The following is a 27860-nucleotide window of genomic DNA, read 5'->3' on the forward strand; positions in this document are numbered from 1 at the left end:
TCAATGTTTCAAGGAGAATAAGACGTGAATTTTATTGAACCTGATAATGACCTGCGATTTAGTTCAAAATTCAAAATATTTATTTTGCACTTTCATGAAGTTAAAACCACCCTTTTGTTCATTTTTTCACAATTTAAAAAAATTTTATTTTTCATCGTGCAGTTTTGTAGGTATAGGGCTTCCCCCACCCTCTTTTCTTCCCTCTCCGCCCCATTGTTCCCTGTATTTTACAATAGTATAATCCTTCAGCTGCAACCTCGACTCCAGCTTTCTGCTCTTTATGTGTGCCATGACATGGGAGGTATAAGCTACGGTCTAGTATTTTGCTGTTAAGGTATATTTAACAGTCTAATTGGATGCCTTCTTTTATTCGGAAGTAGAGATATATACTGCAATTACTCTTTGTTTCCTGGTACCACTTTCAAATTTGAAAAGAAATAGTATCAAAACAATTCAAGTCTATATTCGTATGAGAAGAATGAGAGCATGTCACTGATTATTTGCATAAAACTGAAGACTTACTGCAAACTAGGGCAAAGGCTTGAGGGTGTAAAGCACAAATCATTAAGTTAAAAAGCAAAACTGGAGGGGAGAGACATTTAAGGGACATTTATAAATGACAAATAATGTAATATTTCTGACTCAACAAGCCAATTGAGATAATTCTGTTGTTTGGAAAGCAGGATATTGTTATTTTTGGATTTTGCAACTTTGCATTTTCCACAGACATTGATTTTGTGTTTCGTCTTTTCCACAGGTACTTTGCAATACAGGACAATACATGATTTTAAAGACAAGCTTTAAAAAGACAAAACTGGATAAAATCAGAGAGTTGCACAATCATCAGAGTATATTACTCTTTTTGGCTATTAGAATGTTCAAAATCAAATTAAAAATTTAGAAGTAAAACAGTAAAATTAAAACGTCCAACCAAGATGCAGGGTCTTATGTTTTCTTCTCTCCCCAGATCTTCATCTTTTCATTTTTATATTCTATGCCTTTCTGTAAAGTTTAGCTATTTTGTGAATGAGATGGGACAGGAAAAAACATATCCAAGAGACAAGAAAGCCACACCTCAGAACTGGACCATCCTCTATTTTCTCAGTCAGGCATTGTGGCTGTAATCCCATAGCTAAAGCTTACAGAATTATTTTAAATTTAATTTATTTATTTGAAAAGCAGAGTTATACTCACACACAGTGAGAGAGGCAGAGACAGAGAGGCAGAGAGAGAGACAGACATCTTCCATCTGCTGGTTGACTTCTCAAATGCCTACAACTGCTAGGGACGGACGAAGTAGAAGCCAGAAGTTTTCTCTGGACCTCCCAGGTGGGTAGCAAGGGCCCATGCACTTGGACCATCTTCTGCTGTTTGTCCAGGCACATTAATAAGGTGGGAAGTGGAGCAGCTGGGATTTGAACTGGTGTTCACACAGGATACCAGTGTTACTGGTATCAGCTTAACTTACTGCACCACAACTGTGGGCCCCCAATTTTCATTATTCATTTACCTTAAATAATATTCCTAAGGTAAAACATGGAAATTTACATTATAATTTTGGTTCTCAAGGACCTCTGTAGGTTGGCTCTGTCCTACCTCCCCAGCCGTTTTTCTTACTATATAAAATGTATGACTCCGGTTAAGCAGAGGTTAAATGCGATACAGCTTTGAGAGATGGATTCGCTAACAATCTGTCTTTTTTCACAGCCAAAGTTCCATGAGGATGGGACCGCGGTTCTCCTCACTGCTCTATCCTATGACCTCAACAGTTTTGGGCACTGGTTCTAACAAGAAGTATCTGATGAAAGAATGATCATTTGTCTCAATTACAATTATCTGCTAATGTTTTGTAATATGACAATTAGTGTGAAAACCTGGCTCATCTTCTTTGCCAGAAGTGTTATAGGAACAGATATGCTAATTCCTAGGTCACGAAAGATAATTCAGTTTAATTTGTTTTCACTTCTCGTCTCCTTTTGGGATGTAGAGACACTAACAGGAGCTGAAGAAGTACATCTCACCCCCAGGTCAGCCCAACAGACCTCATCTCAAACCTTGTCCCCAGTGGCAAGAAGTGAGGAGGGGATAAGACAACCAACTGGACATGGGGCAGCCCCATCACGCCCCAGTGACCATTCCATGCTGCTGCCTCGGCCTTTTAGTGATTGGCTTCACCAAGTCCAAACACGATCTGCAAGGAAAATCATCAACTGACAACAGAACTGGTGTTGAAATGTCAGGTGGATCTGAAGAAGAAAAGGCAGCAGCACCCAGAAAGAGTGATAAACTCACCATGGTGAGAAACAACTGGTGAAACAAACACTACAGAGCAATACAACTGGTAAGACAAATCAGGAAGGAGACTACTGGTGTCAAACGTAGTTCTAGTCATCTGCGTTATTTTGGCTTGTGGGACAGGTGGCATTTGAGAGTTCATCTCTGAGTCACAGCAAAAAAAAAAAAAAAAAAAAAAAAATTCTGGCTGCTCCAAAGAGACTTTTTTCCCCCTAATGAGTAAGGTCATCAATAGTAACTCACCTGACCCCTCATCACAGACATCTGGTTTTCAAAAGTAGCTTTGTCAAATCCTTTGTCAGTCTATCAAAGAATGGAGAAAAATGATTATAATCGCAAAAAATCAAAATCTTTGAAACAATATTTGACAACAGTAGAATTCTTCAATTTAGCAAATAGAGCCAGCAGGAAGTTTTCTTAATCGATAATATAATATTAAAAGGACATGTTTACCTAATGTATTTTATATACCCCACAGGATGGTAAGAATACTTTTATTTATTTATAGATCAACTTGTTCCAGAAAACATTAGGTGAATTTTCAGCCATGGGGTTTAAGAGAACTTAATTACAACAGGTAACTAAACACATATTATAATTTATATCATGATTTTGTAAAAATTCAATTTATGACATTTTATTGTAATTTCACTTCAAAGAACAGTTACAGGAAGTGTAACTTATGTTCCTGTAAATTAAAACTGCTAATTCCTCTCTGTTATGTCAGGTTCTGCTGCAAGTAGCAATATAAGAAGTAATAAATTACATGACAGCTCTGTTATGAACAATCTCTTCTCATTTAAGATTTCAGTTTCTGCAATAGTCAAAGTGCTAAACATTTACCTTAAAGAGTTCATAAAGATCTTCACACAAATCTTGTACAAAGTTCATGTCAGAAATAAATGGAAGAACCAGGTTTCTTGTTTCTTCAGAAAAAGGAACTTTTGCCTGGGGAAGCCATGCCCAGTGAAATGGATCTAACAGAAACAAAGTATTCTAATCAATGGCAGGAAACAGTTTAGTTAGACAAATGTTTATCCCCCTTTGGACAGGAGAGAGTTATCAGTATTCAACTCCCCTTGTAATCTGCATCATTCGGATTACAAAAGCCAATTCACACGGTAAAGCATAGAGAGGTCTTACTGAATCAGTATATCTCTAAGTTTTAGGTAGTCAAGAATAATAATTTCAGTAACAGGTTTGTCTCAAACAGCCCTTTCTCAAAAAATACCCCAGGGATTATTCTGTTTGAGTCCAGAAATATCGATGGATACCTATACTTTGCTCACAGCCCCAAACTGAACAGCATGGCCGAGGGGCCCTGCCCTTCACAGTTGTCAATCAGGAACTGAGTCACTGACACACAGCTCTTCTAAAATATTACAACAGGAAGCAGTAAGTAGGTGAATGGGTTTACAGATAAAGGAGCCACAGCTTGGGGCTAAGTCCAGGTCTCCCCATAAGAACACCACGAGGAACCAGACAAATTTGAGTAACAGTAGAATCTTCTAACTGGGGTCCCTGTTCAGCTTTCTGCAGCACAGTGTGAGGATGCTCTGAGCCACTGTGGAACTATTGTGGGTGCTCAGGAGCTATCCCCTTCCGGGGCTTGCCACCATCAGAGAGCCTGGGGACGCAGTCAGCCTCTCCAGTCATTCCCTCCCACACTCGTCCTCTGCTCTTTGCATGCCACTGGGAGCTGCACTGTCTGTGCTGAAGAACGCCTGTCCTCTGGTTCACAGATCCTTGAAGCTGGCTTCAACTTCCTCTTGATTTGTCCCTGAACAATTTCCCAAGAGAAAAACACCTTATCCCTCACCTGCTTCTACTAGTAATTCCTCTCCTTTAACGTCTACCACTCCCACTCAAAGACCATCAGCCATCTCATAAGGGTGCTCTTAAAGGTCAACCTGCAGTCCTCAGCCCACATCCGACATTACCGCCCAGTCATAACCAGCTTGTTTTCTGCCATCTCCTTAACGAGAATGGCTTTGGAGACACCACTCACAGTTTTCCTTCTGTTGCAGGCCACCCTTTCTCTTTGTTGCTAGCTCTCCCTCCCCTCTTTCAATGTCACCGTTCCCCCAATTCTGTAATTGGACCATTCTCTTCTTCACTTATTAAGCATTCATGAAATGTTTATGGGATCTTTCTTTTTAAATATTTATTTTCATTTGAAAGGCAGCCTTAAGAGAAAGGAGAAGCAGAGAGATTTTCCATTTGCTGATCCACTTCCCAAATGGCTGTATCAACTGGAGCTGAGTAGATCCAAAGCCAGGAGCCAGGAGCTTCCTTCTGGTCTCCCACAAAGTTACAGGGTTCTAAGGATCTGGGCCACTCTCCATTGCTTTCCCAGACCATAAGCAGGGAGTTGGATTGTAAATGTAGCAGGCAGGACATGAATTGGCACTCACACAGGATGCTGGTACTGCAGGTGGAACCTTAGCATACTACACCATGGCACCAGCCCTATAGGGGTGGTTCTGCATTTAGCATGGTACTAGGAGATAGTGCTTGTTCTTTTTATTTCCTGGAAGTTACCATGGTGTCCGCTGTCACAAAGACCATTTAAAAACCTTGCTACCAATGCCTCTCTCATGCTTCAGATTCTTTATGCCTAACTGCATATTGGGGAAAATTACCTAAAATGATTATGGAAACTCCAAATTTTATACTTTATGAATATAATTTGTTTTTGAGTTCCAAACTATTGGGAGGTAAATGAAGGTGTAAAACTAATACATCAAATCAGTTCAACAAAAGAGGGGGGGAAAATAAAAAGGAACAAATTTTCACTCATGGAAAAAATTTGCTGGTAAGAAAACTTCAAATAAATCAGTTCGAACTACAGTTAAATTCACCCAATAAAAAGACAGACTGAGTTAGAAGCTATCCAGCTAAGTATTATGTAAGTCATTTGCTTAAAACAAAATGAAGGAGGTTAAAAATGAAAGCATAAAACTTTTCCATGTAACTGTTAACCAAAAGAAAGGATGAAGGGCAATGTCACGACGGACAAAACAAGCAAAGAAAAAGGACAAAGTGTATATATTTCACACTGTTTTAAAAAAGCAACCAGGAACATAAAACTCTGGACCTTTATACATACAGGATGCAAATCAAATAATGTACAGGAATGCAAGAAGAAAATGACAAAAATTACAATCAAAGGATCTTATCTCTTAGAATTATCTCTTAAAATTAGGGCCCAGCACTATGGCTCAACTGGCTAAATCCTCACCTTGCATGTACCAAGATTCCATATGGGTGCCGGTTCATGTCCTGGTTGCTCCGTCTTCCATCCAGCCAGGCCTAGGATAGCAGTAGACGATGGCCCAAAGCCTTGAGACCCTACACCCATGTGGGAGATTCGGAAGAAGCTCCTGTCCTGGCTTTGGACTGGCTCAGTTCTAGCCATTATGACTGCTTGTGGAGCGAACCAGCAGTTGGAAGATCTTTCTGTCTGTCCTCTCTGTAAATCTGCCTTTCCAATGGAAATAAGTAAATCTTAAAAAAAAAAACCAGTATGCACCTAGAATACACTTTACACAGCTACAATACTGCATCTCAACTGTGAATACTGCAATTTGATAAATGTTTGTGTGTATAAGTTTTGACAAACCTTAATTTGTTTATTTAAGATACATTTATTTATGTGAAAGACAGAATAGACACACAAAAAGAGAGATCTTCGGTCTCCTGGTTCACTTTCCAAATAGCTGTAATGGTTTAGAGCTGGGCCAGGCTGAAGTCAGGAGCCAGGAATTCTAACCTGGTCTCCCACACAAGTGGCAGGGACTCAAGTCTTATTCACTGCCTTCCCAGTTGCACTAGCATGGAACTGGATCTGAAGTGGAACCTCCAGGACCAGAACCAACATTCCAATATGGGAAAAAGGTGTCTGAGTGTTAACCCAATGCACCACAATGCCAGTCTCAAATTTAACTTTTTAAAGATTTCTGTATGTCTTATAGTAGTGATAGACTATAATCTACATATACTTTATGCATCTGTGACACTTGCTGGTTAAATTTTGAAATATTTATAGATCACATAGTTCATCTTTATTTTTTCTAATTGTTACAAATCTCAAATAAGTTTACATCTAAGGGAAATGCAGTTCAAATCCACGTTATACAAAGGCCAACTGTGCAAATCTCCAAGTTGGCTAATATAAGATTTTAATGAATATTATTAATAAACTGCAAAAACCAAAATTCACATAGTTCATATTCACAAATGACAGTGCAAATGACAAATCAAATGACAACGATGAATAGTTAGAAAAAAAATAAGAATGGACGTAAAAAGAATCAACCAACCTAGAAATTTTATTTATTTTCTTTTTAATATATATATTTTTTATTAATTACATTGCATTACAACCTAGAATTTTTAAAGCCATACAAGATACGTCTAAGCTATTTCTGTCAAAGAGAAAACCAGAAAATCAGAAGGTATGAATATATACAGTAGAACAATAAAGTAGCACCAATTCAATCTGTGGATTTGCCAAAATGATACCCAGGAGAAGATATTGGCCTAAAACGCATTTATAAGCAAGCAACAGAGAACACATGCAATAAAAAAAAGATGAAAAAAATCAATTAAAAGGAAAAAGTAAATATGCTGATCAATAAAATATATCCTGATTAACAAATTAAAAAGAATGACCAATAAAATAAAAAGCCTGTTATCTGAAGAAAGCAAAATAAATATAGTCAGTATACAATGACAGGCAAATATGTGGTGAGATTAATAATGAAAAATATTAAAGAATATAATTCTTAAAATTAAAAAAATTAGATTTACTACACATTTAAACACAAAAAAAATGAGCCATTTTTCCAATAAGCAAATTTAATTACTACCACATTTTTACAAAACTTGTCTCATCTATTCCCCTTTTCTTGTTTCTACAAGTATTTTAAAGTAAATTCTAGATATCACCCCAGGATATTCCCTAAATATTTGATCAGCAGAGAGGGGAAGATTTTGTTTTAATTGTAAAACATTTCTTCTATATGCCATAAATCTAAAATGAAGTATTTCACAGATGACTTTAAGAAAACAAATGTCTAAAAGTGGCTCAAGGAAACCCAACCGTGAAATCCCAGCAGAGTGGGAAGGCAACTATAGTCTCTCCGACTCGCAGGGGCAAGGGTTGAGTGGCGATGGGAGACTGGCGGGGACTGTTTCACAGCCTAAAACACTACTATCGTTCCAACAAGATACTGAAATAACTTCCCTCTTACTTATATTTTTAAAACTGGAAGACTACCAAACTCATTTTCCAAGGTAAACGAAAATCTAAAAATCAAAACCAAACAAGCATCCAGCAACACACACCTTACCCACGCTGCGCGCGTCTTTCCATGCCAGCGTCTAGAGTGAGCCTTAGTCATTGCTTTTCTCTAAATTTTTTTCCTTGTTATTTTACTATCCACAAATTTTGTTCCCCTCTTACTCTAGAAAAGAGGGCATTAAAGAATCTGTAGAAGGTTCTAGATACTCACATGCTCTCCATTCATCAGGATGTTTAAAAGGAAATGCTAGACCATTATCAATTGCAGCTATTTTAATAAGTGACTTTTCATCATGGGTCCAGTTTGATTCCTAAGAGGATAAAAATAATGAAATAATTTATATAAATATTTCCAAAGGATAATTACAAAAAATTGAGGTGTAAGGATATATTCTTTTTGAAGAGCCCACAACAATAAAAAATAAGTTTCCAGGGAGAATATAACTTCTCCATGAGGGAAAGAGTGTTTAAAAGACAGTGGGGGCAGGTGGGTGCACAACAGGTTAAGCTGCTGCCTGGGATGCCTACACCCCACACTGCACCCAGTTTCCTGTTAATACTGCTGGGCTAATATACTTAACTCCCTGTCAACTGGGTGGGAGACATTTGTGAGGCCAGGCCCGTGGCTTTGGCCTGGTGCGTTCCCAGGTTGTTGCACGCGTGAGCTGAAGGCTCCTGGCTTTGGCCTGGTGTGTTCCCAGGCTGTTGCACGCGTGAAGGCTCCTGGCTTTGGCCTGGTGCGTTCCCAGGCTGTTGCACGCGTGAGGTGAAGGCTCCTGGCTTTGGCCTGGTGCGTTCCCAGGCTGTTGCATGCGTGAGGTGAAGGCTCCTGGCTTTGGCCTGGTGCGTTCCCAGGCTGTTGCACGCGTGAGGTGAAGGCTCCTGGCTTTGGCCTGGTGCGTTCCCAGGCTGTTGCACGCGTGAGCTGAAGGCTCCTGGCTTTGGCCTGGTGCGTTCCCAGGCTGTTGCATGCGTGAGGTGAAGGCTCCTGGCTTTGGCCTGGTGCGTTCCCAGGCTGTTGCATGCGTGAGCTGAAGGCTCCTGGCTTTGGCCTGGTGCGTTCCCAGGCTGTTGCATGCGTGAGCTGAAGGCTCCTGGCTTTGGCCTGGTGTGTTCCCAGGCTGTTGCATGCGTGAGGTGAAGGCTCCTGGCTTTGGCCTGGTGCGTTCCCAGGCTGTTGCATGCGTGAGCTGAAGGCTCCTGGCTTTGGCCTGGTGCGTTCCCAGGCTGTTGCATGCGTGAGCTGAAGGCTCCTGGCTTTGGCCTGGTGCGTTCCCAGGCTGTTGCATGCGTGAGCTGAAGGCTCCTGGCTTTGGCCTGGTGCGTTCCCAGGCTGTTGCATGCGTGAGGTGAAGGCTCCTGGCTTTGGCCTGGTGCGTTCCCAGGCTGTTGCATGCGTGAGCTGAAGGCTCCTGGCTTTGGCCTGGTGCGTTCCCAGGCTGTTGCATGCGTGAGCTGAAGGCTCCTGGCTTTGGCCTGGTGCGTTCCCAGGCTGTTGCATGCGTGAGGTGAAGGCTCCTGGCTTTGGCCTGGTGTGTTCCCAGGCTGTTGCATGCGTGAGGTGAAGGCTCCTGGCTTTGGCCTGGTGTGTTCCCAGGCTGTTGCACACGTGAAGGCTCCTGGCTTTGGCCTGGTGCGTTCCCAGGCTGTTGCACGCGTGAGGTGAAGGCTCCTGGCTTTGGCCTGGTGTGTTCCCAGGCTGTTGCATGCGTGAGGTGAAGGCTCCTGGCTTTGGCCTGGTGTGTTCCCAGGCTGTTGCATGCGTGAGCTGAAGGCTCCTGGCTTTGGCCTGGTGTGTTCCCAGGCTGTTGCAGGCATCTGGGGAGTAAGTCAGTAGACAAACAGAAGATTCTCTCTCACTTGCTCTGTCTCTATTTTTTTTTTTTTTGCATTTGAAAAGGATGAACGTGAATAAACTAGTTTTTCTTAATTTTGTAGCCACGAGTTCAATAAAATATATATTAATAATGGTTTTCTTTTCCCCTCTTTTTGGAGGACTTAAAAACAAAAATTTTAAAAACCTAAGCTCTAGATAATCAATTGCTGGATGTACTGCTTAGATGTTTGATGTCTGCAAAACATTACCATTATTTAAAGGTAACAAAATACAATTACCTTCTTGGGAATTAATCTTTCTTATGATTCCACAGAGATAAGTAGCTCAAATATAAAATGGCTCTAAATCAAACACCCCTAAAAGCCATAATAAAATATAATAAAGTCCAGGTAAAGCAATCTTCAGGTATTTTTAATCACAGAATGTCACTGCTAACTTCTACATTCTTTTTTAAAAATTATTTTTATGGGCCCGGCGGCATGGCCTAGCAGCTAAAGTCCTTGCCTTGAACGCACCGGGATCCCATATGGGCGCAGGTTCTAATCCCAGTAGCTCCACTTCCCATCCAGCTCCCTGCTTGTGGCCTGGGAAAGCAGTCGAGGACGGCCCAATGCCTTGGGACCCTGCACCCGAGTGGGAGACCCGGAAGAGGTTGCTGGTTCCCGGCATCGGATTGGCGCGCACTGGCCCATTGCGGCTCACTTGGGGAGTAAAACATCGGATGGAAGATCTTCCTCTCTGTCTCTCCTCCTCTCTGTATATCCGGCTTTCCAATAATAATAAATCTTAAAAAAAAATATTTTTATTTGAAACCAGATTTTCAGAGACAGGAATGTCTTGCATCTGCTAGTTCACTCCCCAGATGCCTGCACGAGCTGGAGCTGAGCAGATCTGAAGCCAGGAGTCTAGAGGCTCCTCTAGGTCTCTCATGTGGGTGCAGGATCCCAAGGACTTGGGCCATCTTCTGCTGCTCTCCCAGGCCACAAGCAGGGAGCTGGAAGGAAAGTGGGCCAGCTGGATACAAACCAATATCATATGAGATGCTGGGGCTTACAGGCAGAGGATTAACTTTTTATGTCACTGGGCCACCCCTAACTTCCACATTCTTCAGCAGAGATGAAGACTTCTGGAGAAAGCATTCCATAGTATTTGAAGATGTGGTTGTCATGACTAAGTGGCTTAGCTAAAATATTTTTTCCTGCACTCATTTCTTTGAAGGCAGAGTGGTAGAGAGAAGGGAAAGGACAGGGAGACTGGATGGCTTACTTCCCAAATGCTGACACAACAGTTGGGGCAAGGCCAGGCTGAAGCCAGGAGCCAGGAATCCCATGCAGGTCTCCTGTGTGAGTGGCAGATGCTTGAGTGCCTACAGCAGCACCTGCTACCTCCCGGGCACCTTAGCAGGGAGCCAGGTGGGCAGTGGAATGGCAGAGTACCAAACCAGGTACTTGGATAAGGAATAGGGGCATCCCAGGCAGTCACATCATTTGCTGCCTCACAACACCTGCTCTGCAAAGGGTGATTTGACACTGAAGGTCCCATCATGAAGACTCATGCGAAGGACGTATCAGGTTTCTTTGCTTCCTTTAGCTAACATGAAATTTGTTCACTTCAATGAAAATGCACAAATGACTAAATGTACAAGTATAATGACTATGGCCAAACCTAATTGCTCAAGATATGTTAATGGAATAAATATGACAAAACACATATTTAAATATGTATTTTATAGCCACTTCTGCTATAACTGTCTTTTGTATTTATTTCTATCATTCTTTTCTATGTATTACTTTCTCTGGAAATAATGTATACACGACAAAGCTCATATATTAAAGTGTAGAACTGGGTAAGTGTTCAAACAAAGGTTTCCCTGGATCCCTGGTCAGTCCATCCCTCCTTCTCCATCCCCTTCACATTTTATCTGCTTTCTATCACTAAGGACTAACTGGCATTTTCTAGAATTTTGCACACATGTTATTATAAAGTATGTTTCCTTTATGTTTAGCTTAATTCACTCAGCATGGTCTTAAGAATCATCCATGTTACTATGTGTAGTCAGCCTGTTTTTTTACTATTGCTCCTGCTGCACTATTAATATGTATTTTTAAATGCCTGATAGCCAAACTTTGAAGTGATGCAACTGTTTTAAGTAATCACTTTGTAGCAGAGATGATAAGTACTGGAGAAAGTTTTTCAATCATTTAAAAATGTTCTCAATTGTGTAAGGCTTCAAACTTATAAAACACTCTAAACATATCTCATGCAAATATCTAAAATTTAAGCTTAAGTACTAAAGGTAGAAAGCAACTAATACAAAATCTAAAATTCTAACAGTGTTAAGTTTCTGCAATCCATCACGTAACTTAAGAACAGCTTCCTAAAAGCAGTAGAAGTACTTTGTTAAAGTTTAGTGGCCATGACTCACATGTCAAGTACACATGTTCCACTTTATTAGGTAATATAGTATGACCTAATACTGAAACAAGAGACTCAGGAAGTAATTAAGAAAATATAAACACAGGACTAAAAAAAAATCACAAGCTTTTATTATAGAAAACAAACAAATTTGGTAGTTCAGCAAATTTTCCAACCTCTAAAAAAAAGTACTGAGTTGGGGGCTGATGTTGGTGCGTAGCTGGTAAGCTGCCTTCTGCACTCCACAGACTGCTCTGCTTCCAATCCCCTTCCCTGCTAACGTGTCTGAGGAAGCAGCAGATGGCTCATGGACCCAGTCATGTGGGAGACCCAGAAGCAGCTACCCAGCCACTGCGGCCCTGGGGAGGGAACCAGGCACAGAAGATCTTGCTTTCTCTGTAATTCTGCCTTTCAAGTAAATACAAGAAAACTTTTAAAAAAAATTTATGAGTACTGAGTTGATATCATTCTATTACAAAATCTTTAAAAATCAGCTTAGAAGTAGTAGTACAAAACAGAATTAAGAAATGCAATGTGAACAAATAATGAGAAAAGAATGAGAAAAATAAAGAGATTAAAGAACAAAGGAGGGAATGGTGAGAAATCATACCAAGGATGACTTCACTGACACGGAATCTACATTATGTATTTTGTTCCTTTTAAATGGCCTTACCTCACGGTCAGTTTTCTTCTCACATTTCTCCTTTTCATATCTGATTAACCAGTTATCATTTCCCCTGTCTTTCAAAGAAAAAATCTGTCACTTCATTTTTATGACATTATGGCTTAATATCAAGAAGAAAGAACCTAGTAATTTGCCAATTTTTAAAACTTCCATTGGTTTTCCACAGCATATATTTTCCCACATTAAAATTTCCAATTTAATACAAACAAACTACCTTGCTAACATTAATCAAATGCTTTCTCTTTGTCACGCACTGTTGAAAGCACTTACTATGTACCAATTCATTTAACATTCAGTGAGGCAGGTACAATTTTTAAATCAAATCAAAGATGACTTTTATACCTCTTTGAGACAAAAAGCAGCTACTCGTATCGCTAGGCAAATTTCCAAGCCGGCTCACCTAATTTTAATTTAGGAGTATACTATTGTATTTCAGCTTTAGTATTAATATAAAACCACATTAATTAAGAGGGTAAATGTAGAAAATTACATGATATTTTTTCAAAAGCTAATATAATGAGGAAACATTTTTTTCAATATATTCATCTATTTGAGAAGGGGGGAGAGAAAAAAACCCGCTCCCTTTCCATGTACTAGTCTACTTGAAATGCCCTCATTGGCCAGGATAGGTCAGCTTGAAGCAGGAGCTGGGAACTCCATCCAGGACTCCCGTGTGAGTGCCACGGCCTCCCAGGACTGGCGCCAGCAGGAAGCTGGTGTTGGGAGCTGGAGGTGGGCCTCGAACCCAGCACTCGGAACCAGAATCTTGGCAGCAACACTAAACACCACCTTGAAAACACTGTCATCAAATACAAGCTTTCAAACTTGCAAGTGAATCAGACGTGTCCACAGGGCTCATTTGCAGACTTCCTACTTGGAGAGGTCTGGGTGGTCTGGGAGCAGGTGGAGCTTAGGAAGCTCTCACTATGGCTGACTCAGAGTTGGGGAGCCAGCCTGTGGATCACGCTTCCCACCGTTTCTTTACAACCCAGAACAGTAACATCACATCCAAATACACTTCTGAAATAAGTTACACAACAAGTTCCAATTATTCACACAAAGGTCTCAAAACATTCATGTCTAATGAAAAAAACTATGCACTGATTTCAAAATTGAAGCAAGGTAACTTTCTGAAGTCCGCTAATATGTTACACAGATCCCCTTTCCAGTGCCTGGTGGGGTCCCGGGGAGGAAGCTGTGCTCTGAGCGAGAGGCAGGTGCCTGCAGGACTGACTCAGCTCGTACACAAAGCAGGCAAGGGACTCAAGACATTTACTTGAACCGCTTTCTTCTGGGTGACAAGGATAAAGTTCAAAAGCTCACAACATATAAGTAAACAAATGAATTTTAATACCTGTGTTTCTGATGATGTAATCCAAAATAACTAATCTTTCAAATTGTGACTGAAATTGTTTTCTAATATTCTCAGGCAAAGGATCAGCTTCAAATTTCCTAAGCCAATATTCAGCCTCCTTGTAACCTTCAACAAATAACTGAAAGGAACCAATCTATAATTTTAAGAACTACAGTTAGAAAAGAGAAGCATAAAAACAGAAGGATTAATTTTTAATTTCCCTGCAGTACTGGCACGAAATATGTTATATAAACACAGTAAGAAAAACAGAATAGTTAATGCTAATTTAGATAAGCCACCTTTATCAAGAAGCTATTTTTATACATTGATTTTAAATAATCACATGAAGAATATACCAAATAAGAGACGTTCAACCTTAGTCTTCCAAGGAGCATACAGCTATTTCACAACAATTAAAACAGAATAAATGTACACTTCAAGGCGACACTCTTCAGGCCGTTTTCTAAAAATATTCATCCAAGTGAATTTAATTATGGAGGCCAAGTTCTATCCTTATCTTGGTTATTCAATAATCATGCAGTTTTATCTTACTGCAGAAACATTTCAGGATTAATTTTAGTCAACAAACACAATGGATTCATTCACTATAAAGATGAAAGAACCTGTTATAAAATTTTAAAGAGCTAATCAGTTAGTCATAACCTGGGTAATAATTTTTTTAATTTCTTTCCTTTACAGATTTGCCCATTTTAGAAGCATTTTTATTAGCCAAATTGCAAGTTAATATTCAACAATTACTAGAGAAGGAAAACAAATGTAAACAGTGGCTGGTTCACAGGTAACCCAGTCTGTCGCACACTCACAGACAAGCAAATCACAACACAGTCTACTGCGGACCCTGGCAATTTACATTTCTGCTGAGCCCATGAAACTTTAATTACTTTCTAAAACGTTCAAATTAAGTACTAGTAGTCCAAAGTATGGAAATGTCATAGCCTCTAGTCACACTTATTCTAGCTTATCTGGAGGAGGTCTTGTAAATCCTTTCACTTCCTGCCTGCTTCTCCAAGCACAAATAAATAAAACAGTCAAATGAACTATGCAGTTTTATTATCCATTGATCTAGACGAATGTACAACATCAACAAAACAATAAATGTATGTTAAAAAAATAAATCCTACAGCTTTCTCTAGAATGCCTTTCTTGATCCCTTAGCTAAGCTGCTAACCATTTTCAGGTTTATTCAAAGTGGGAAGATGTAACATGCAGTTGTAAGACAATGACTAGCATTGATGGAACTCTGATCACATGCCAAGCGCTTGTTATGAACCCGTTAACTTTATCCTCACAACAAGCTGAGAGGTCATTTTTATCAACCCTTTAACTGAGGCAGTAAAGAACCTGCTGCCTCAGATCTCAGAGCTACCTAGTAGAGAGCGAACCTGGGAGAGCCTAGCAGAGAGCTTGGAACCTAGGTTTGGCTCTGGACCAGCGCTCTCTGAGTCGTTACTTTATAAATCCTCTGATGCAGTTGCTTGGGAAATGGTCCCATCAAATCAAACTTAAGTCAATCATTCCCTTCCAGTCCTTTTATGGGTTCCTTCATTTAGCATCACATCCAACAGTTTCATCCCATGGCACTGAAACTGCTTACTAGGAACCCCTTAAAGATAAACATGGTTTCTTTACACGTATGTCCACAGCTCAGGGTACAATGCCCAGCAAGCTGGCCCTCAGGGCACATGTGTCCCACTGTCCCAGTAAAGTTTCTCAGAGCAACTTACCTTAGGAGGGAGCCCTATCCGATGAAACTTTCTACCCACTTTTGGCACTTTTTCCAGAGCATACTTCTTGCCTCTGGATTTTGCACGATCAATTGCGCTGTAGTTAAACGTTTCACTGACAAGCCAAACAACCTAGAAAGATACAGAAACAGCCTAGAATTTTCTTATTGATTAGTTTATTCAAAACACAGAGCAACAGAGGGAGGAGAAAGGCAGAGGACAGTGGGAGAAGATGCAAGGCAAAGGCAGATGGTAACACAGAAAGAGCGAGAGTGAGAGTGGAGAATGCCTGCAACAGCTGGGACGCCAGGGCTGGTCCAGGCTACGGCCAGCAGCCAGGAATCCCGCACTGTGGAAGTGGCCTACGCACTTGGGCTATCCTCTGGTGCCTTTTCAGGCACATCAGTGGGAAGCTGTGGGAAGCTGCACAGGAGGCAGAGTCGCCAGACCTTGAAATGGCACTTCTATAAGGGATGTTGATATTGCAAGTGCTGGCTTAATTCACAGTGCCACACACTGTCCTCAAATGGCTAGGAACTGCATTATAGTATTTTTATTCACCATGAAACTCACTCTAACATTGTAAATTGGCCAAGTTTATTCCTGTAATAAATGCCCAGGAGAACCTAAAACAGAAAGGAAGAGATTTTGCAAAGCTTGTTAACAGTGGCATACATTTCTTTCTGGGAATATAAAAGTAGCCTAAAATCTTCCAGCTGAAGGAATAACATGTCTTGGAATGCAGAGCTGGAATGAGTATTTCAGAGCAGGCTTCAAGTTGCAAACCCTAAAGCCGCAAGCCAGGCGAGGGCAGGCCAGGAGAGGGCAGGCCAGGCGAGGGCAGGCCAGGCGAGGGAAGGCCAGGCAAGGGCAGTCCTGGGCACTCTGGCTACTCTACCTTCAGCAGCCTTTCTGCATCCCCCACATGTTAATTTTCTCTCCTTGGTGTGTAGTGTCATCTGACCTCTCAGAGACAAGGACACTCCTTTTGACACTTTGTGGATTTATATTAGAGTCAATTTGCCAGGCACTCATGACTCTTGGCTTGCAGGCATTCTGTTGCAGGTTCAATGTGAGGCCTTATCAGTAGGAATGACTGCCAACACAATCAGGTTGTACACTGGAAGTACACGAGTCCAAACAAATCCTCCCTTACCTTTGTTTTTGGGACAATGCCCAGGTGAAGTTTTTCATCCACAAGGTAGGCACCGGCTTCAGAAAGATATCCCTGGTTAGGAAGCAGGCAGCCTCTGCCAAAGCAGCAAGGACAGCAGACCTTATGTACATATTTGGTCCATTTTGGGTTCAGCTGACCATAAGGCTCTTCCGATTTGGGTTTAAACACACCAATAATTTTCTATACAGGGAAAAAGGTAAAATCTCATTAGACTTTTACTCTATAGACAGACAATTTATAATGCGCATTCTGAGAATTCTGGAAAACAGGGTACAATCAGATCTAATAGTAAAATACTTTTAGACACTCACAAAGATTCAGTTACACACAGTAGCTCTGTGAAGATCTTACCCCCTTAGGATCTGCCACAAAGTAACTTCCACTTGAACCTTGAGAGATTCTTTCAGGAAAAATTCCCAGTTCTATTGCTTGCTCTGCTTTCAATATAGTTTCAGCAAATTCTGGATCATCCAAGAATGCATTCATCTCTGAGATACTAGTAGTTGCTGCATGAAGAAGACAGACCAGCTCTGAGAATGCTTATGAGATGGGTTAAGTTACTGACAGGATATTAAAGGACACAAAATGTAGTACAGTACTGTCCAGACTGCTCTGATTCTACTGCTCATCCTTCCCGAGCCACAATGCTGTTTCTTTAATAAAAAAAATGATGTATTTATTTCTAGAATTTTGGATTAACTTGCAATACTTTTATATTTTTATGGGTTATACTTTAATATGTCCACATAGTGTAAACCAAGCACAACAGGTTATTGGCTTTCTATTTTCTTATCTTTAAGTTCCTACTTTCTTTCTCTCTCTCTGTGTCTTCTAAAGATTTATTTTATTTATTGGAAAGACAAAATTAGAAAGAGAGGGACACAGGCATTCTATCCACTGGTTCACTCTGCACATTGCTTCAACGGGCAGGGTTGAGCTGGGCTAAAGGTAGAAGCTTCTTTTAGGTGTCTGAGGTGGTACAGGGATCCAAGCATTGGGCCACTCTACTGCTCTCCCAAGCGCATGAGCAAGGAGCTGGATTCTAAGTTGAGTGGCCAGTATGTCCACTGGTGGCACTGTAGGTGGGTGACTGCTTAACCCATTGGCCACAATCATGGCCCCTCCCAATTCCCTTTCAGTTTTACTGCTTGTTGAAATAATCACACTGATCTCTCCCATTTCTTAGAACTCGTCCCCACTGATTCTATCTTCCAACCCTCTTCAGCCTAACTCCAGTCACACCTCAGATTTTGTCATAATCAATAACTTCTTCCTATCCATACCTGAAATTTCAAATACCGCCTATCTTCTCAGTTTAGTCCTTCAGCACCTAAGTTTTGCCACCTCCAATAACCCATGAAGCACTAATGCATGCTCTGACTGGTCTCTCCCTGCTTCTGTACTCACTTCCCTCCCTGGCCAGCTTGAATTATGGCCAATCATTACAGGATCACTCTTGCTCCCTCCCTTCCTCATGGTCACCTGCAAAAATCCTAGTCTTGGTAAAACCCAGCTGTCTGCGGACTGTACGCTTGCACTGACTCAAGCTGAACTTGATCAAAGAAACACAACTGATTTCTCTTTGAAGTGCCAATATCACTTCTCTAATCCACTCTCAGCAGATGATCTAGTCTCTAAGCCAGCAATAGGAAAACACTATCCCCAGGGCCAGTGCCACAGCTTCCCAGCCCCTTGTCACTGTGAAACATTCTTTCCACACAACTGGTGCTACAAGTAGCTCTCACCTAAATTATTCTATTATCACCTAAATTGCTACAAATGCCTCCTAACTGGTGTCTTTCACTTGTGCCTCTGTACATTCAAAAGAGATGCTACAGTAAACTGTTACAGCATTAGCTCAGACAGTCCAAGGGCTTCCCATCGCACTTCACCCTAAGCCCTGCACTCGACTGTCTCCAGCCCTTCACTTCCTTTTCCCATTTGGCACTCATCACCTAATATACTGTGTAATTTATTTTTTGAACTCCAGGAAGACAAGGATTTTCACTGTTGTATTCTTGGAGCTTATATAACTCCTGTAACATAAGAACTCAATGAGTAGTTGCTGGATGGATTATCATCATTCATCTCAAGTGGCAGACAGGCCAAAAAAACTTTTCACATTTTAATTTGGAAGGCATTTCAACATTTTGCTTGATATAAAAATATAAAATTTATTTAAAATTGATTTTGTTTGAAATAAATAAAACTCATTTACTAATTTTTTAAAGTTCATGAGGAGAAAGTTACTACAAAAAGGGCTACTGAGAATATTTAACTTACTAAAAAATGAAAGTATTTTGGTCATATACATAAAACTGGTATGCAAAAACAAAGTTATCCTTGCTTATCTTTTCAACATTCCATTTTTCCTGGTCACTTGGAAGAGGGAACGGTATTCAGCAGGCACTCAGAACACATGAATCTGCCAGTAACTGTTACTACTAGCCAAATGATACTTCTTGTACATCAAGGATTCATGGGCTCAGAACAAAACAATGAATCTAGAGAGCTATGCTTCAACCCTGTTCCTAGGACCAGGGCAATAACCTCCATAACACATCACTGGCAAGTGGTGTTTGGACCAATATTTAAACCATTCAGAGAGATCACTTTTTAAAACTGTTTCTGTTTGTATGGAAGTGATAATATAATAAACTTCTTTCCTAGAACTAAGTCTTTAGCAGTTTCACCCTCTGTCCTAGACTTGCTACTTAGGTAGAAATAAATGTCTAGGAACCCCTTCCCGCCAGTGGCAGCTCTCCAAACAGTTAACACCATCTCCTGTTCCCCCCCGGTCTCTTCTCTTTCCTGTCTCCTTCCAATGGAAGTGTTTCCAGGTCCTCCTCTCTCCTGCCTCAGTACTTCACTGTGCATCCTTAAAATAGTCTCCAGAACTGAGAGCCACCGCAGGGAACAGAGACCCAGCCTCGACACTAACCCAGAACAAGAAGCCTTCTAACGCTGCGCTAGCGACACACTGCTAGTTCCCATTCAGTAGCTGAACTCCAAGGCCATTTTTCTCCCATCCCATACCTGAGCAGATCTTTTTGGATACCAAGTCAAAAGTTTTTAGAAAAATGGAATTAAAAGGTAAGTTTATTTTGGTGAAAAATAAAAAACTTTCTTGAGAAAGTTCACAGAAAACGTGTATTATGAAAAACTATGGGGCCCGGTGGTGTGGCCTAGCAGCTAAAGTCCTCGCCTTGAAAGCCCCGGGATCCCATATGGGCACCGGTTCTAATCCCGGCAGCTCCACTTCCCATCCAGCTCCCTACTTGTGGCCTGGGAAAGCAGTCCAGAACGGCCCAAAGCTTTGGGACCCTGCACCTGCATGGGAGACCTGGAAGAGGTTCCTGGTTCCCGGCTTTGGATCGGCACAGCACCAGCCGTTGTGGCTCACTTGGGGAGTGAATCATCGGACGGAAGATCTTCCTCTCTGTCTCTCCTCCTCTCTGTATATCTGACTTTGTAATAAAAATAAATAAATCTTTAAAAAAAAAGAGAAAAACTATGCATGGCCTTAAAAATCTTTTGCACCAAAATAATCTTTTGATTCCATTTCCCATTAAGTTTTAGAAAAGATTTATCTATTTTTATTATAAAGGCAGATTACGGAGTGAAGGAGACAGAAAGATCTCCTCAAGTGGCTGCAACAGCCAGAGCTGAACTGAGCCAAAGCCAGGCTCCTCTTTCGGGTCTCCTACGTGTGTGCAGGGTTTCAAGGACTTCGGACATGCTCTGCTGCTTTCTCACACCCCAAGCAGAGAGCTGGATTGGAAGGGGAGCAGCTGGGACACAAACTGCCACCCATATGGTTAGCGTGCTTGTGCTTAGGCTGTGCGAGGCTGGCACTTGAAGGTGGAGGATTAGCCCATGAGCCACAGTGCCAGTCCCTCCATGAATTCTTTGCGGGGCTTTTAATATGTATAGGCCATGACATTAACCATTATTAATTTTTATCTATTTGGTTTTTGAGTGACATTTTATGATTCCATTAGGGAACCTGCTTTTGCTGCCTTCATGGAGCTAACAACCATCCTAAATACTTTCCCTTAAAATTTTTTTTTCCTTTTCTATTCTCTTTTCTTTTCCTCCTTCCCTTTCTTTTGTTTCCTTCCTCAAAGGTTCCAGTGCTATTTGTCCTTCAGGTCTCAGATTGGATTCCACCTCTGCCACTAAGTCTTTCTGGTCCCTAAACCCTCAGCTTCCGCACACCTTAGCAGCAGGTTAAAGTGTTTAACTGACCGTCTCATCCATTACGTTACAAATATATATGGTGATAGGGTAGGAAACCAGGCATCCATTTGATGTAGTTCATATTGTTTCCTCTAGACTTTGATTTCCATTGGCAAGCAAATATTTGATCACTGACGAATAAACGGGAAACAAAGAGTAGCTGTACTTTGAGCAGTGGTTGTGGAATAACCTCCAATGTATCACTTTCAAAATTCCAGTTATGGAGGACTGTCAAAACACAGGGAACATGTACTCTTCTAGAAACTTTCTTCTTAGTTATTCTACACTCTCAGTGTCTTCCACCTAGATCAAACCCTTGCAATGATGCCAGCATCTCATGCCAGAGTGCCACTTCAAGTTGTGGCTGCACGGTGAAGGCAGTGGAAGCTGGCCCGGAGTCCTTGGTTCCCTGCCACCTATTGGGAGGCCAGCACAGAGTTCCTGGTTCCTGGTTCCAGCCTTGCCTCACCCTGGCTGTTGTGGCCATTTGGCCAGTGAACCAGCAAATGGAACATTTCTCTCTCTTTCTCTCTTCATACTTTCAAATAAATAAGGCTTTATTTCATTTTTAGTTACTTCTTCTAAAATGACCTTAAGGGGAGTTGCAACACGTACACCCATGAAATTGGCCACTTGGCTTACAAATACCTTGCATGGTACACAGTCCTTGCTCCCTGGGAATACGGTCGCTGTGCTCTCATTAGCTGCTCAGTGACCTTCCACCTGTGTGTAGCCTGCATCAGTTATCTCATATACACTTAGTGTACTCTTGCTCCAGTTTCCATCTGGTTTACTTCACCATCCTTTCCCACTCTAATCTTTCTTCTCATTTTTAAAGGATTTTCCGACTTTGTTCATACGTTTTTGAGCCATTAGCACTTAAATCATGAAATGACACACTCACACACACACACACACACACACACACACACACTTTTCCTTTGCTCTGGAGGCCATGCGAATTTTAACTGGCTGTCAGACTGTCTGGGAGGATAGGTGCTCCTGTGCGTATGAACTGGGACCTCAGGGAAATCACGTCACCTCTCTGTGCTTGCCTGCTTGCTCTTTTTTCTTTGGAAATATCTTTTTATTTGAAAAGTAGAGTTACAGAGACAGAGAGATCTTCCATCTGCTGCTTCACTCTCCACATGGCTCCAACGACCAGAGCTGGGCTGGTCTGAAGCTGGGAGCCAGGAACTTCTCTTGGGTCTCCCATGAGAGTATGGGCACCCAAGGACTGGGACACCCTCTGCTGCTTTCTCAAGCAGATGGACCAGAAGTACAACAGCTGGGACTCTAACTGATGCCCATATGGGGTGCGGCTGTGACAGGCAGAGAATGAGCCTGCAATGCCATAGCACTAACCTCTTTGTGCTTTCTAAAATGAAAATACAGAAGTGTTCACTTCTCTGGGGCTCACTTCACTGTATTATATTTATGAGACACACAGTTTTCATTTAACAGATACTAAATGCTATATATACTGTGGCTATTATCATCTTCATTATTATCCAATGTACTGATTAAAGTGATCACTAGCCCAAGGAATGACATTAATCCTTTGACTGCGGCACTGACCCAACAACTGAATGTTTCCAGACTTTGTCACATGTCTTATTAAAATAAAGATAACAGATGTATGACATTCTTCCACCGGTTAAAGTACATAGAGCTCCTGCTTACATAAACAAAACAGTTAAGTATAATCAATGAAGTTAAAATTAATCTAAAGGCAAGAATTTCTTGGAACTAGAGAATTTTTATGGTAATTGCTTGGTAAAGGACAAAGAAAATTAATGAGTTCATTTAAAAAGCAACTAAACTTGGGGCTGACACTGTGGTGCAATAGGCTAGGGTTTAGACTGTAGTGCCAGCACCAACTGTCTCCACTGCTTCATTTCTGATCTAGTTCCTTGCTTATAGCCTGGGAAAGCAGGTCTCCTAACCTGGGAGACCTGGAACAAGCTTCTGGCTCCTGGCTCCTGACTTTGGATCAGCTCAGCTCTGGCTGTCATGGCCATTTGGGGAGTATACAAGCAGATGGAAGACCTCTCTCTCTCTCCCCTTTTCTCTCTATAACATCTGCATTTCAACTAGCTAATAAGTAAATCTTTAAAAAAATCCCACGCAAAATTCTTTTATAATAGTTAGGGATCTATAGCAAAATGGAAAAAAAAAATGCAGGACATGAAAAAGGAAGAACCAGGCTCAGGCCCGCCTTTACCACTTCCTGGAGGTTTGACTTCAGGCAAACCATCTACCGGTAGAATTCTCTGAACTGCCAGTGGTCAAGGCTTTAGCAGATTTCTATCTTCACGAAGATGAGAGTCAGTAACAGCTGGCTGTGCTGCTGTAAGAATCAATGGTCACAAAACCAGATCTCAGCAAACTGTAACCTGTGAGACACGCTCAAGAAGCAATCCTTTCAAGTAGCAATTCTCTTTAATCCATTTGTGCTCCAATATACTGTGTCCTCACATTGTCACCTTCTGGTCTGCAGGCTATTTGTTTACAAAAGACCTCGTTTTCACAGAACAAACACACTTCCCAGATTGTAGGTTATTTTGAAATCTAGTTACCCAGGGCAACTTGGAGAAAAAAAAAGGGCAAGCTGGTGGCAGGGATCTGGGTTACTCCAGAGCCTGCAGTCCAGGCAGGCACATCCCAACTGCCAGTGCAGGCCCGGGCGGGAGCTCGGTTCTCACTTCACAGCTGTTTAAATACCACTCTGCTACTTGTTGCAGCAGCCATGCGCAACACGGCAAACTGTATGTCAGCCACACTTGCTGCAGTTTAACAACTGGATAGATGAATTCCCAATGGGCCCACTCTGTGTTTAAATGCAAGTTCAACCATAATATGAGTCATCTATCCAAAATTCTTTCAGTTGTAGATGGTATATTAGTGCACTGTGGCAGGACATGTAAAAATGAAACAGCTCCAGAACAACTCAGTAGTATTAATGCCAACTTCCTTTACTGTGGCTCTAAGTTGTCACGTGAGCAGTCAAATCTACCACAAAGCTGGTGTGCAGGTGTTAACATCACACTTCTTCATCTCCAAATGGGGCTCCTCCAGGTCCACTCAAGTTTCACCAAACTGCCTAACTCCATTTCTCCATGAATTCTCCTGTGTTATGGCACAGAGTGAAGCCACATGGGAAGCCGGCAGCCCTCTGGCACCATGTCTGATCCTACTTCCTGCTAGGGAGCCTGGGAGGCTGCAGCAGATGGCTCCTGTGCTGGGGTCCTTGGAACCCACAGTGAGACCAGGCTAAAGTTCCAGGCTCGTGGCTCTGGCCTGGATCAGCCGGGGCTTGTCCGCTGCATTTGGGGAGTGAGCCAGAGGATGGAAGATGCCTCTCTCTCTCTTCTGTCTTTCAGAAAAATACAAATAAACGTTACCAAAACAAAAACAAAAACAAAACCAAACCCACTTCATTTCATCAACAAGTATCCATGTTTGCAAATTTACCAAGCCTTCATAGCTTTCCATTTAATCTGCTCCACCTGAGGCTATACATCTCGTGAACAATGAGAAAAGATCTCGCCCCCTCTTTTCAGCACAGGCTACTCAAGACACCAAAATTTTGCCTGACAGAAAGCAGGAACGGCCTCTGTGCCCTCCAGCCAACGTCACAATAATATTCAGTAGGATACTGCTACTGTGGACACCTCCTCCTGCCATCCACCTTGGAAACTCGCGGGACGTTTATGACACTCCAGAGCCCTTCTAGCCAAACTCAAGCCTCAACGTGAACGAACAACTGACGTCACCTGCCAGTGTTGAAGTTTCCCGCCGAATCAGATTCCCCCAAGTTCAGACTGATTTTGGGTGGAGGCCCAGGGAAGCCGAGTTTAATGACAACCCTGGGCTTTGGGTGAAGGAACCGTGGTGAGGGAACCCAGGAGCGAGAGAGAGGCGAGGTGTCCCGGGGGGCCGGCAGTCCATCCACCAGGCAGGGGCAAGCGCGCCCAGGGAGGGCGTGGACAGAGGGGCTGAGTGCAGAGGCCATGGGCTGAGCGCAGGGGCCATGGGCCGAGAGAAGGGGGCTGCTGCTCGCACCTGCACCTGAGAGGCGGCTCCTGTCCAGGTCGGTGGGTGACGTCCGTGGGATCCCCATGTCCCGGGAGGCGCAGCCGGCCGAGTCCCCGGGAAGCAGCAGCTCTTCTCTGTCGCCGGCCTCGCTCCCGTCCCCCGCGTCCCCCGCAGCCTCCAGCAGCCGCACGGCGCTGCCCGGGGCGCCTTTCCGCGGCTGGGCCCAGGCGACCCGCGGCAGGAGCGGTTCCCGCTCCTCATCCTCCTCCTCCGCCGCCAGGCTGCCGCCGCCCTCCTCACAGGCCTCCGCCATGGGCTCCCTCTGCGCCTTACACGCCGAGAACCGACCGGAGAGTCCAGGGTCCCGGGTCCGGCCTCGGCATCGCGGGCAGCAGGAGCGCCTGGGTCCAGCCTACGCCACCTCACCAGCGATCGGCTCCGGCCCGGCGGCCACACAGAGGCGCCACACCTCCAAGCTCGGCGGGCAGCCCTGCGCCTGCGCACAAGGGCCGGGCGGCGCGGGGCTCGGCGGCGGGGCGGGGCGTGAGCGCGGCGGGGGCGTCACCTGTCTCCCGGGGTCCCGGAAGCCAGGAAGGTTACCTGGATCCCGTCTGCAGCATGGCGGGGTCCCGAGGCCCTTCTGCGCGAGTGAGGAGGTCAGGGGCTGGGCACGTTCTCACCTTAGTAGGCCCCTCCCTTCGCTACAGAATTCAGTTTGGCACTATCTGTACGAGCAGCCTAATCTATGTAATTATTTAATATTGGATTCTTCCACTGAAGGTCAGTGAGAACAGGAACCTTGGCGTCGGCCATTCCTGAAGCAGGTAGTTATCTTTGTTTGGCAACCCTCCTGCCCCACAATGTAGTTCGACGTGTATCAGTTTAAAAAATCTTTTCAAAAGGTCATGTTTTGATTCCACTGGCTTTGCTTCCTAGTCCTAGGAGTTTTGCTCTTTATTAACTCACCTGCTGTTTGATTTCCTTTCTTTCTGACTGCTTGGAGCAGAAAATTATTGACTGTGGATACGCTTTTGTTTGCATATCAACATGTAGGGCTATGAGTTGTCCTACACATATTGCTATAGCTGGCTTTTGCTATTTTTGATATGTTACATTTTCATTCTCACTTAATTAGAATAATTTTAACTTCCTTTGTGACGGCTTCTTTGACCCACTTTGAATTGTATTTAATGCCCAGTACACACGTAAGGGCCTTTTTTGGGTGTTCCTTAAGCCTGTGGTGGTCCAAAGAGGTCTCCAGGATTTCAGTCGTTTATTTCAAAGTCCAGAATATCACGATGAACGTCCTGTGTACACTTCAAGACAGATGTATATTTTGCCATTGAGTGTTCACATAAATATCAATTAAGTATTGATAGTGTTGCTCAAACTGCTTGTATTCTCATGGATTTTCTTGTCCAATCCTGTTACTTACTGAGAGGAAATTATGCTAGTCTTTGTAATTATGGTTAATCTGTCTTTGACTTCTGTCAGTTTGTTAAGTTTTTGCTCTGTGTGTGTTGAAGTTCAGTATATACGTGTGTACATAGGATTTTCACAACTTAGGGTTCTTTGTTTTCCTGATGATTTGATTCCTTAAAAATTGCTGTCCTGAATGTATTTTATCTTTATTAAGACTAATGGCTTGGAATCTATTTTGTCTGATGTTGACACAACCACTCTATTCTTCCAGTTGCCAAGTAAAACTTTTCCCATTCATTTTAGCCTACATGTGTTTTAGTAAAGTACATGTGACTTTTAGATAGTTTGTAGTTTATTCTTGATTTTTAAAAGAATTTATTGTGGTAATGTCTGTCTTTCAATCAGAAGTTTTAGTCCATCTATATTTAGTATGGTTGTATTTAGATACATCATTTCAAAATTTGCCTTCTATTTCTCTTTTTTCATTTTCTTTGAGGTTAATCTAATGTATCTGACTATTTCATCTGAATTTGATCATTGGATTTGTGCTGTGCTACTTTAATTTTAGTGGTCTACTAGTGTTTTCAATATGTATCTATATTATCTCAGTGTTCTGAGAACCCATATGCTACTTAACATAAACTGCAAAAGTCTTGCAAAATTTTAGTTCCATTTATCCTCTTTCATGTATGCTATTGCTGTCACATAATACTATCTTTTATAAATGGCATATTTTCACATACTTTTTCCAAACCCCTTACACATAAGTTTTAAATTATTTGCAGCAAAATAAACTTTAAATGTGCTATGCACAGATTTTTGAAGTATCTTTATATATTAGACATACATAAATACAGTAATTATTGTCTTGATGTCTTTTAAATAAATTAGGAAAATGACTTGTCTTATATTTATGTACTTTTGTTTTTTTAATTTAATTTTTAATATTGTATACATGGTTGAGATAGATGCACACCCGTGTGGGTCTTCAGTTAGAGTGGGGAGGGTCAGGGAATGCAGGAAGGTGGATAGGACAAATGCTTCATTTTTTTTCCCTGTGTCTGCAGGGCAGAAAGGAGAAGGGACCACCCTTTGCTGTTAGACTACATCAGCATGGCATCCAGAGATAGTTAATGGTCCTTTGATGACGCTTTAGAGACCTTGTTGTGGGGAAGAGTGTTGTCAGAGTGTTACTTGAGCGGTTTTGATAGTTCTGAGATGTCGTTGGTTTCTAAGCACCAGGGTTGAGGAAATCTTCCCAAGGTCTATTGGTTGACCAGATTCACTTTAGTGCATTCACAGACCCAGGAACATGTTGTAAAGCTTGGCCAGGAGAGTGGCCAACCTG

At 42.2% G+C, this 27860-nt stretch overlaps 1 protein-coding gene across 1 annotated transcript in view; it reads right to left on the bottom strand.

The window, feature by feature from the left end:
* Nucleotides 1–25616, bottom strand: part of PI4K2B (phosphatidylinositol 4-kinase type 2 beta) — a 33281-nt gene extending 7665 nt beyond the window's left edge. Inside the window, exons 1-9 of the mRNA XM_004579171.2 lie at nt 25118–25616; nt 17165–17319; nt 16793–16993; nt 15637–15768; nt 13892–14045; nt 12526–12593; nt 7812–7911; nt 3139–3272; nt 2539–2598 (exon numbers count right to left, since the gene is read on the bottom strand). Of these exons, the coding sequence (XP_004579228.2) occupies nt 2539–2598; nt 3139–3272; nt 7812–7911; nt 12526–12593; nt 13892–14045; nt 15637–15768; nt 16793–16993; nt 17165–17319; nt 25118–25403 (1290 nt within the window). The 5' untranslated portion in view covers nt 25404–25616. The remainder of the gene's footprint in view (nt 1–2538; nt 2599–3138; nt 3273–7811; nt 7912–12525; nt 12594–13891; nt 14046–15636; nt 15769–16792; nt 16994–17164; nt 17320–25117) is intronic.
* Between the last annotated feature and the right edge of the window lie 2244 nt (nt 25617–27860).

This window comes from Ochotona princeps, chromosome 11 (genome assembly GCF_030435755.1).
Source record: "Ochotona princeps isolate mOchPri1 chromosome 11, mOchPri1.hap1, whole genome shotgun sequence".
NCBI lineage: Eukaryota > Metazoa > Chordata > Mammalia > Lagomorpha > Ochotonidae > Ochotona > Ochotona princeps.